Source organism: Akebia trifoliata, chromosome 16, assembly GCF_017979445.1.
Source record: "Akebia trifoliata isolate Shusen 1 chromosome 16, ASM1797944v1, whole genome shotgun sequence".
Classification (NCBI taxonomy): Eukaryota; Viridiplantae; Streptophyta; class Magnoliopsida; order Ranunculales; family Lardizabalaceae; genus Akebia; species Akebia trifoliata.
In genome coordinates this window covers 16,768,740-16,780,947 of record NC_141390.1, presented here as the reverse complement: position 1 = coordinate 16,780,947, position 12,208 = coordinate 16,768,740, and the positions used below count along the sequence as shown (strand labels likewise).

Below are 12,208 nucleotides of genomic sequence, written 5' to 3'. Positions count from 1 at the left end.
TTCGAGTAAGAAATTGCATGAAGATGATTTGTCGATTGATCAGGAATCTTAGGAAATTTAACCATGATTAAGGGTTATACGACCTTTAAAGAGTAAAATCCAGATTATACTAATCAGTACGTCCTTAACATGATCTTTTTAATGATCTCGATCTAGTTAAATATGAAATATTGAGTCCATTGAATTGAACTGGCCAATAAATGGTGATTGGGGCTACATACCCATTTGAGTTTGGGCCAATTTGACCTAATGGATCTGACTATTCTACTTGAAGCACTTCATCTTCTGTTTTTAAGTCAATTTGTCCAATCGGTCCATATTTTGATCCATAAGATCCATTTACCAATTGGGCTAACACGTTTAACTAAACATTGATCGGTATGTCTCACTAGTTATGTTTATTTGGTTGGATCGATATTGCGGGTTCAATTTAAGTGGTGTGGATCGGCCCACCCTTTTACCTTTTGGTTATATTAAGTAAAGTAAACCGGGAGCACTCATAGTCGATTCGAGTCATGGTCTAGTGGGACCGTACCTAAGTTCTAAGCTCACTATATGATTGAGGCTAGATTAGAACAAAATTTAGGTCACTTCAACTTGAAACACAGATATACAATCCCAATTTTACTTGGTCAAACAGTACGTGATGCTCCAGTTTGATATACCCGAAGGTACTGTACTAAAGTTGTAGCGTTCATGGGTGTCCCCCGTGTCTCGAAGGACCAAGTTAGCTTGGATCCGACTATGAGATTTACAAGGACATGTCATGATGCAAATATGACAATGCATGCTCATAAGTATGTGCAAAGGGACAAAATGCGCTTGGGATGTTTTCGTGAATATCCAACGATCCAAATCAAATACATCAAATCATCAAACCAATCAAAAGATATAAACAATTGATTATATCAAAATCACATGCCAATGAAAGAAAGGACAAAATCTAACCTAATCTATGAGTCTCTTTGAGTCAACTGATTTGACTCGAGTAAAAAAATCAACCTAAGGATAGTCTTGGATCGGGTCAAGTTTGACCCTAATTTCCCTAGTGGAGTCGTCATTGAAATCGCCTCGACCCCGCGCTTTCCCCTATTTAGAGAATAGGAGTCCGATTACATAAATCGAGGATTTTTAAATAATAGGGAGACGCCACCATGTTTAGGTCTAGGAACCATAGATAACTTCAAAATGGATTGGGTTGGTCCACGAGTAATGGGTAAGGGCTTAGATTAGGGGTTTCAAAAGGTATTAAGCACCATACCCGATCAAGATAATCTGTCTCTGCTATTATCAAAAAATATCCTATAGTCAACATACAAAAACTAAAGGTCAAACTAGGGTCTAATCATCATCAAATTGCATCGGATTTGTTAAATAAATCTTACTACTAATTACTTGATTTCTCGAATTTCACATAGTAGGACCCCATGATTTATAAGGATTACATGATAATAAAATTTAGTGAATTGATTCAATCACATTTGAAAGAGTATGAAATCAATTTTTAATACCACGTACACAAAATTAGTGAGTTAACTCATTGACAACATTTTATCAAAAAACATCTGATTTTAAACTTCCTATGTACACAAAAAATCGATGAATTAGCCAGCACATTTTAATCAAAGAAACTTGATATTTATTTGAAAATCGCCACATGCATCAAAATCAGTAAGCTAACCCACACATATAAAGAAATTCGATTTTTTAAATCGTCATGTGTATTAAAGTCAGTGAGTTAATCCAAATATTTAATTAAAGAAGTTCGATTTTTTTTAATCGTCACGTGCACCAAAATCAGTAAGTTAATCCGATAATAAAAAATAAATGAATTGATCCCTTAATCAATTGGTCCATTAACAATTAATGAGTTGATACATTAACGTTACAAAATCAATGAGTCAACCCAATTAAAGAAAATCAATGAATTGATCCCTTAATCAATTGATCCATCAACAATCAATGAGTTGATACATTAATGTCACAAAATCAGCGAGTCAACCCGATTAAAAAATCAATCCTTAATTAATTGATCCATTAACAATTAATGAGTTGATATATTAACGTCACAAAATCATCGAGTCAACCCGATTAAAAAAATCAATGAATTGATTCCTTAATCAATTGATCCATTAACAATTAATGAGTTGATACATTAATGTTATAAAATCAACGAGTCAACCCGATTAAAAAAAACCAATGAATTGATCCATTAACAGTCAATGAGTTGATACATTAATGTCACAAAATCGGCAAGTCAACCCGATTAAAAAAATCAATGATTCGATTATCTAATTTTGTAAAAAAAATTAACTTGATCGATTTCTGAACATTAAAATCAATGAATCGATTCACTAATACTTCGGAAATTCAAAAATTGCTATTAGCACCACGTATAACCCAAGAATCGATGAATCAATTCGGATATATACGAAATCAAGAATCAATAAAATTAAAAATTAAAAATTAAAAAATGATTACCTTCACCGAATAATTTCGGATGCTTGGATTCTTTCAAAAAAGAACCTCGAAATAGCGAGTGGAGTCAAAAATGTAGGAAAAATATAAGATGATAATCAATGTGGGATGTTGTTGAAGATGAGGGCTGAGAAAGAGATGCTCTTGTATGTACCATTGCAGTGAGTTGAAGAGTTCGGACAGAAAAACGGGTATGTTGGGGTGTAGTATTGCGGAGAGGTGAAAGAAAGACGAATGTAGCAGCTACGTAAAGTAGGGAGAGGGCTGAGAGAAAAGAAGAAGACAGCAATGGGGGCTATTTTATCCTCCTTCTTTTGATTCTATTCTTCTCTCTTCTCTTTCTTTCTTTCTTTTTATTGTTTGCTGTCCAAAATAAGGGCTGAACTCTCAGGTGGATGAGCAAGAGGAGAAGAAGGAGATAGAGAGAGATGAGGGAGAGAGGGTGAAACGTGAGTGATGTTGTTGTTTTTTTTATTTTTTTTTGTCTATGAAAAAAGAAGATGAATGCAGTTTCTATGGAAAAAGAAGATGACTGTAGATTTTTTTATGGAGAAGAGGGTGTGGCTGGTTTTTAATGGTGAAGAGAAGGAAAGTGGCAAGCTGTTAAGGACGTTAATGTAGAAGAAGGTGTGGCTGGTATGGGCTACTGTTGGGCTGTTGTAAACGTTGATGGAGATGAGGCTACTGCTGTTTTTTTTTTTTTTTTGAAGGGCAGCAAAGCTTCTTTTATCTAATATGCACGAGATCAAAACCCACACCAATAATCATACTCATACTAAAAGATTCTAGAACCTGAGATACATGGAATTAACCCATGTGTTTGCATTTACCACACGTAACAAAGAGATTTAACTTCATTCAAACTCTTTTAGATCTGGATAATGGATAATTCCTTTGCAGGTCTTAGCCAATAATTTTTTTTTTTTTTGCTTAGTATTGGACACGTGCAAAGTTAGGCTTTAGAGGTTGTAAAGGGAGACTTTTTCTCCTTTTCTTTTCTTCTTTATCAAGTCAACTAAAGAGGAGAGGTTTCAGTGGTAGTTACTAGAAGAGTCCAACCTCAACTTGAAGACAGATAGAGAAACCTTATTTAATTGACATTCGACAACAACTATTTGGGAGGTCCTTGGCAATTTGTCTTCCTCCCTTCTCTCTAAATTTTCCTAATCTGAAAATATTTCATGTGCTTTCCTCCCCTTCTTTATTTCTCCATTTTCTTATGTAACTTTTTTAAACGAAAACAAGATTATGCTCATTCTCTCTCACCAGCTGCATCTGTTAGTAATGAAAAGTTCCATCAATCGATAAGGAGGCCCATCATTCACTTTTTCCAGTAGATGACGATGATGCCATTGACATAAAGCATCATAGTATTGTTGTGGCAACCGGACAGAACATGATTTTGGGGGCTATAGGCTTCTACAATACCCAATTTCTTCATCAAAACAACAAGGCCTACCTTTCACGGATCCAAAAAATAGACGAGCATAAAATATGTAAAATCTTTTTTTTTTTTTTTTTGTTTCTTTGTGCATGTGCACATGACTACACCCTTCTCTTCGTTGGAAAGCTAATGGAAGAAATGAGGAGGTCTACTATTGATTTTCGCAAGTAGAAGATGATGATGGCATGTCATGGATTTTGAGTTGGGTGCATATCAAAAGCATGGAACAAAACCCTTGTGTTTGCATCTAACCTAACCTATTCCAATCGAGAACAATGTACCAATAATCTTGGAGATGAGCTTGAGCTTGTCTTTGGCTTCTTCAATGGGCTTCTTGAATTGTTTGTAGTCGATCTGCTTCTTGATCTGCCACTACAAACAAATCGCTAAAAAAGAACAGATGTTTAAAACGGTATTAAACCGTTTTACTTTTTTAAACCATTTTATTCCAATTTTACGCTATGTTTGGATTGAGGGAAGGGAAGGGAAAATTTGCAATTTTCTCTTCCTTTCTCCTATTTGGATTGTTAAGTGGGGAGAGAAGAGAAGAAAAATGGAGGGAAGGAAAGGGGAAAATGGCAAATTTTTGTTCCCTCCAAAAATGGAGAGACGAGGGGGGAATGGAAGAGAACAAAATTTTGATTCCAAATTTATCCTCAATATTTTCAAAATTTCCAAAGAAATATGATATTGGTAGGCCAACTATTACTAGTTACACCCCAAGTTATAAAACACAATGAAACCCTAGAGAAGGGACGAAGAAAACGAAGAAGAAACCCTAGAGAAGGGACGAAGGCGGCGACCTCGACTAGGAGACGAACTCGACTAGAGACGACGTCGACTAGGAGACGAACTAAGGTATTCTCTCTCTCTTTTTCATTCTTCTGATTTTTTTCAAAAAATCCAAAGTATTATTAGCAAATATTATGATTTTTTTCTCTCTCCCCATTTTGATGGTCTGGGTTTGCTGCATTTACTCTTGAAAGTTTTGAAATTTATTCATTTTATTTAGATTTGTGTGTTTCTGTACCAGTTGAGGTGATCTAGGTTTTCCCCAAAATTGTATTTGGTAATTTAGGTCGTGCTTAAAAATGTGTTTGTTGATTTGGGTTAGAATTTCTTTTCTGTAGATTTTAAAGGTTTATGAGTGTTTGGTGGTTGGGAATTTCTAGTTGAGAGTTTAGAGATTTGGGTTTTGCTTAATAAAATAGATTGTTGATTTGGTATCAAAGATTTTGGTTTTGCTTAATAAAATAGATTGCTGATTTGAGAATTTGTAGTTTAGATATTTGGATTTGACAGATTTACCAAAACATGCACAACTTTTCCATTATTTACCAAAACGGTACACTGTAGCAATTAATTCCGAAAACGGTAAATTTACCGTTTTCGGAATTAATTTATTTTACCAAAACGGTAAAAACAGTAAACCAATAATTTTTTTCCCGAAAATACCCTTTTGTTAATGTTTACTGAAAATACCATTTTGTCCTCGTCTCTTTTGATAAAAATTTCTGAAATTACAGTTGAAAGGGTTTCCTTCGAACAAGTGCAACAAGAAATCGAAGACGAAGAGGTATGACCTCTCTCTCTCTCTCTCTCTCTCTCCGTTGGATAGATTTAGAAAATATAGCAAGTTTCCCCTCTCTCTCTCTCTCTATCTCTTTCCGTTGTTAGAACGTGAGAAACTTGCAAGTTTCTCCGTCTTTGTCTCTCATTGTTGTGGAAATCATGAGAATAGTTTCGATCTATCTCTCACTGTTGTGGAGATCATGAGAATAGTTTCGATTTATCTCTCTCTGTTGTGAAGATCGTGAGAAATTTGAATTGAAATTGTTTGTGTATGTGTTTTGGGGTATTCGAACCCGAGATTGTAAATTTGATTAGGTACAATTAGTATTTGAATTTTTAGACTATTTAGGATTGATGTAAATTTTATCATTAAATGACTAATTTTTTGGATTGATTTGGATTTGTTAGAGTTTCATGTTTAATGTTGATTTTCTAGAGTTGTATTAGATTTTTAATGTTTAAAGAAATGCAATGATAATTTTTTCATTATTTAGTTTTATAAAATTTTTATAGAATTTTAAATTATAAGATGATATTTTTCTCATGAGTTAGAACTACAATTATTAGTGTCTTAGAACTTGATTATCGTGTTGCATTTAATGTGTTCGATGTATTGCTTCTTAAATGTTCGATAGAATGTGCACCATTATTTCCTAGTATTTTTATAGATTTTTCATTTTGTCACAACTAATCTCACTCTTAATATGAAAATACCATATACAAGGAGAATCTAATGAATGGATAAAAGGAAGATTTCGTTAATATACTTTTATTAGCCATCCATTCGTTGAGATAGATATAGAAAACGATGCAGACGTTAAAGAGATGTTCTTTGGAGTACCGGAAGATTCCCAAACCATATACATTTTCATAACGAAATCTCGACGCCTTGTTGAAATGAAAAATGATACCAAGCGTATGAACTATGAATTGTATCCTAGTCTTTCATTTTGAGTTCGATCCCAATTCAAATATTTGCCTAGGAAAATATAATGGTCATAATATATGTGAAGATGGTTGATTATTACAAATGAATTTTATCTTTAAGTTAAGATACCTTTTTAGGGAAAGTAGTTCTTCTTCTAAAAAGGGGAGGGTTTCCTTAGGTTCCCATTTCTTACAATTCTTGTCGCAGATCAGGTTTGTTGATCTATGTTTGGATCACCATCCTGATATTTTTAGCGAGATTAGGTATCTTGTTCTTAATATTGTTAGGGATGGACATTGCTATTGGGTTTTTGTCGATATGATTCCCCTTTTTGATGTAAATTTGGCATTCATTGTTGTTGCCACACATTTACTCTGTTTCTCTTACCTCTGTCCAAGTTGAAGTCAGGATATTATTAGTTTTAATAAAAATCTGTACGTCAGGGCTCAAGATTTCAAATTCCAAATCCCCTTTCGACAGGAAGAAATAAACATTCACAATGAAATTGGACACTTCGTAGTGTAACTTTGAAGCTTCACTTATTGCTTCAACCTTCCAAAATTAACCCCACCAAGCTTGTGAGTAGAAGGAAATACGACTGACTTAAGCTGAGCTTGAGCATAAAACTTTTGAGGTCAATGCTTGAGTGTTGTATGGGTGTTGGCACAAATTCATAATCTATTTGGAAGTGAGTATTATCCAAGTCTTATGCTCAGACAGAAATAGTAGTAGTGGTTTCTTACTTGTAAACCCGTGCAAACATCCTTAAAATGCTTAATTGCAGTACATTCCTCATGTTTTACACTCAAAGTGTCATATATTTAATCGATTTGCGGACAAATTGCTCAGTGGCAATAGTGTGGATTTATGCCCATCTCCTCACCATCGGTGGGGCCTATAAGAATGCACCTTTAAATACTCAACAGAGTTACCGTAGTGTTCGTGATAGTCTTGTGGATGGTGCTCCATGGTAAGGCTTCCGGCCTTTATTATTGTAACTGCTCTGTTTTTGTTCTCTATAACTCTAGATTTTGTTAATTTATTATTATTTTGGGCAGCACTTGCATTGTTTAATATGTGATTCAGTTGTGTGTCCATATATGATATGTTAAATTTGCAACCAAGATATGAGATCCAGTTGTGTATGGCCGTACATGATCTTTTTTATTATATAACATCCCATGATATGGACGTATGATTACACATTACTAGGGTAAATCCTACCCACCAAATTCGTGTAATATACCTATATGCATGTAAGATAGTAATTTTCTGATTTCTGAAATATGTATAAATTAGTTTTATGTTTCATTGATTTATTAAGATACATGTATTTTGTCATACAAGTATATCACGCACCAAAAATGGTGACATAGGAAGACAATGAAAAACCTTTGAATGGTGTCTTCTAATGTACACCTAACATGTAAAGTCTACCTCAAATTTTCAGCATGTAACCAATAAAAGGTGTTGCTAAATTTTTTTTTCAATGCATTTATTTATGAAATGTCGATTTTTTCATTTATACTAACCTTACGACATTGATTAAAATAGTTGTGATCTAATGTCAGAAGGATCCTTCTGACATTGACTAAAATAGTTCTGATCTAATGTCAGAAGGCTCCTTCTGACATTTATTAAAGTAGTTCTGATCTAATGTCAGAAGGCTCCTTCTGACATTGATTAAAATAGTTCTGATCTAATGTCAAAATGAGCTTTTTGACATTGAGTAAAATAGTTCTGATCCAATGTCAGAAGGATCCTTCTGACATTGATAAAATAGTTCTGATCTAATGTCAGAAGGCTCCTTCTGACATTGATTAAAATAGTTCTGATCTAATGTCAAAAGAAGCCTTTTGACATTGAGTAAAATAGTTATGATCTATTAGATTTTTAATGTTTAAAGAAATGTAATGATATTTTTTTCATTATTTAGTTTTATTGAAATTTAGTAGAATTTTAAATTGTAAGATGATATTTTTCTCATGAGTTAGAACAACAATTGTTAGTGTCTTAGAACTTGATTATCGTGTTGCATTTAATGTGTTTGATGTATTGTGTCTTAAAGGTATGATAGAATATGTACCATTTTTTGTATATATTTTTTTAGATTTCCCATTTGGTCATAAATAATCTCACTCTTAGTATGAAAATATCATATGCAGGGAGAATCTAATAAATGGATAAAAGGAAGATTTCGTTGATATGCTTTTATGATGGAGAGATTGTAGACCCATTTGGCGGGTTTAAGTATAGTGGTAAATGCAAGAATAAGTATGTTGGACGTGATATTTCATTTAAAATATTTACCGACATGATGTATGAAGTCACCGCATGTAGTCGATATGAGATAAATTTGAAGTTAAAATATTTGTATAGAATTAGCCCTCCATTCGTCGAGATAGATATAGAAAATGATGCAGACGTTAAAGAGATGTTCTTTGGAGTACCGGAAGATTCCCAAACCATATACATTTTCATCACGAAATCTCGACGATTTGTTGAAATGGAAAATGATACTAACCTTATGCATACACAGAATATGTTTGAAAATAGGTATGAGACATCATAAACTCATATCTATTATAGGAAAAAATTTATTTGCTTTATTTTATTTGTGGTTGATACGAATGATTTACGATTTTACACATGCAGAAGGGAAAAAATGTTAGAGCCGATTGTGATCCCTTCGAAGTTGTTGAAAATAGAAAGATGTGCAACTAGGTTTGTTATTTCTTTAATTTTATTTTAAATTAAGAACTTGTTGCAGTCTAAGTTATATCGATGCGATTCATCTCTAATTATTTTTTCAATCCCATTTACAAAGGAATGTTGAAGATGATCATATTTCAACAAATCCAACCAAGGGATGCAATGATAGTGGACAAATTCCAGATTCATCACCTATTAGGTTAGTATATGAAACTAGGCATACGCTAGGGCGATTCGAACCTTAAAAAATCATATATAAACTTTTCATGAATTTTTGATTCATATTGTTTTGTCTACAGTAAAGTTGGGAGTTCAATTTATCCACCTGCGCATCGAAATGTTCCAGATTCAGATCCCTCCAATCCAGACCTATGCGTCGATATTTCAGGATGTTCAACCCCTATGTATGTCTACTCATATTACTTTCTTCAATTAATCCTCTTAGAAATATTTCTAAATTTGGCACATCTATGTTTAGGTACAATTTTCCTTCTACAATGAATTGTCTGTTTGATGGTGGGGATGTTGATATGGATGAGGGTGTTTGCTCTCGTAGAGAAAAAAGTAAATTCTTTGAGTCGCGTAATTCATCCGAAAAGAAAGTCTCAGAAAATAGTTCATGCAGTAGTTCCGACGCAAGAGAGGCGAGTTGTTGCAACGTAGACATGGGATTAGATTCTGATAAAGGATCTGATGGTGTTGAATCTGATAATATGTGGGAAAAAGCTTATGATGAAGGATACGATAGCCCATATTTTGAGGATGAATTTATTGAGTTTTCTCTTGAAAATCGTTCTAGAGGAAGGATGGAATTGAAAATTGGAAATACGTATGGTTCAAAAAATTTATTTCAAGTAGCTTTGAAAGAATGTGCCATGTTGTCAAACTTCCAAATTGAACCCATAAGGACTTGTCACACAGCAATCTCAGCCAAGTGTGCTAGCCAAAGTTGTCCTTGGCGCATTCATGCTACTAAACTCCGCGGGGTTCCAACTTTTGAAATAAAGAAGTTAATCTCCAATCATACGTGTGCATTACCAACACGTGGTCGTGACCATAGGCAAGCCAGTAGTCGTTGGATTGCAGTTCGAGTGAAGGCGACTTTGAAGGAACATCCTAATATGACACCTGGCCAAATTATCACGTATATTCAAAAACACTTTGGTGCTACAATTTCGTATCGTAAGGCGTGGAGGGCAAAAGAGTTTGCTATATCGGAATTGGTTGGTTCATGGGACGAGTCATATCGTATATTACCATCATATTGTGCAGAGTTAATGCGTGTTGATCCTGATGCTGTCACTGTACTTGTATGTAGAGAGGAAGATAGGTTTGCGAGATTTTTTTGGAGTTTTGGTGCTTGTATTAAGAGTTACAGAAATAACATAAGAGGTATTATATCAGTTGATGCAGCCCACCTAAAAGGTAAATACCGTGGCCAACTCTTAATTGCAACTGGGTTAGATGGTAATAACAAGGTCTTCCCAATAGCCTTTGCGGTCGTCGAGAGTGAAAATACCGATTCTTGGTCATGGTTTTTTCGAATCCTCGGAGATAAAGTTATTGGAATTGAAAGTCGATTCGTATTGATATCTGATCGTCACCCAGGCATTCTGGAGAGTGTCCCTCTTGTATTTCCCAACGTCATCCATGGGTTTTGTTTAAGACACCTATGTGATAACTTTGTACGTGAGTTCAAGGACAACGTTGCCAAACAGAAGATCTGGATGATGGGAAAGATATATAGCATTCCAGCATTTGAACGTGAGATGCTTGAGTTGCGCGACACTCAACCCAAATATTACAAATGGTTAAGTGCCATCGATCAGAAAAAATGGACTAGAGCTTACTTTCCTGCCAAACGATATCGCATGATGACGACGAACATATCTGAATGTATGAACAAGGTTCTAAAGTTAGAAAGGGAACTTCCGATTACAGCTCTTGTTCATGCAACACATACTAAGTTGTCTAATTATTTCTTTGAGCGGTCTGAAGAATGCAAACTATTCAAAGATCAGTTGACTCCTTTTGCTCTGCGTGAAATTAAGAGATTTGATATTCCATCAAATTATGTGGATGTTCGTCAAACTGGAACGCATATTTACGAGGTTGGTGTACTTAAAAATAGACATGTTGTCGATCTTGGAAAGCTGAGTTGCACATGTCGTCGTTATGACCAGCTTGGTCTCCCATGCCTTCATGCCATTTCTGCCATCAAACATAGTAAAATGTCACCGTATGATTTCTCAGAGGATTGGTTCACAGTTGATCGATACCGAGAAACATACAAGGATTCCATCAATCCCACAGTTGATGAAAGTCAATGGATTGTTAGATGTGATGATGTGATCGTATCCCCTCCAGATGTTGTAATGCAGCCCGGTAGGCCAAAGAAAAATAGATTCAAAAGTCAGTCCGAGAAACATTTATATTATCGATGTGGAAATTGTGGACGTCGTGGCCACAATCGTAGGAGATGTGTGTACCCTCCTACTTCATAATTGAGGTTGGCTTCTACTCGAAAAATAGTTATGAATATTTTTGTACAATCATATTACATTATGATATAGTGTAAAGAGGATCCTTCTGACATTGTATAAAAGACATTCTAATATAATGTCAAAAGGATCCTTCTAACATTGTATAGAAGACATTCTGATATAATGTTAAAAAGATCTTTTTGACATTATATCAGAATAATTATATTCAAGTGTCCATAGGATGAAATGTAGAAAGAGATATTTTTGAGAAATAATGATCTTTTTATTTTACTTGAGGTGTCCATATGAATCATTATGATAAAATTAGTTGTTTTTTATGAATTCAATCTCAACAAGATCTTTCTAACATTTTATTTATTCATTGTATTCAATTGTCCATAGGATCAAATATTTAAGAATTTATAAATGGCTGAACATCTATTTGTTTTCGGTCAATGAACATGTTTAAACAAATTTATATGTTTTTTGGTCAATGAACATGTGTAAATAATCACTTAGGCATATGATTTTGATTTATTTTGTAAAATTATAAATATGTTTAAACAATCAATTGGATTATGATGGTCCATC

General features: G+C 34.2%; 1 protein-coding gene across 2 annotated transcripts; it reads left to right on the top strand.

Annotated features, from left to right (window-relative positions):
• The first annotated feature begins 5,382 nt into the window (after positions 1-5,382).
• LOC147382660 (uncharacterized) lies at positions 5,383-11,994 on the top strand. Of its 2 annotated transcripts, XM_086427074.1 has the most exons (6): positions 5,383-5,498; positions 8,588-8,978; positions 9,078-9,146; positions 9,250-9,333; positions 9,434-9,538; positions 9,613-11,994. In XM_086427074.1, exons 2-6 carry the CDS (start codon positions 8,602-8,604, stop codon positions 11,636-11,638), a joined length of 2,661 nt encoding a protein of 886 aa, XP_086283200.1. In that variant the 5' UTR covers positions 5,383-5,498; positions 8,588-8,601; the 3' UTR covers positions 11,639-11,994. The 2 variants fall into 2 exon arrangements, with proteins under 2 accessions (XP_086283200.1, XP_086283199.1); XM_086427073.1 differs by lacking the exon at positions 5,383-5,498 and having other exon boundaries at positions 8,144-8,978.
• Positions 11,995-12,208: the final 214 nt, after the last annotated feature.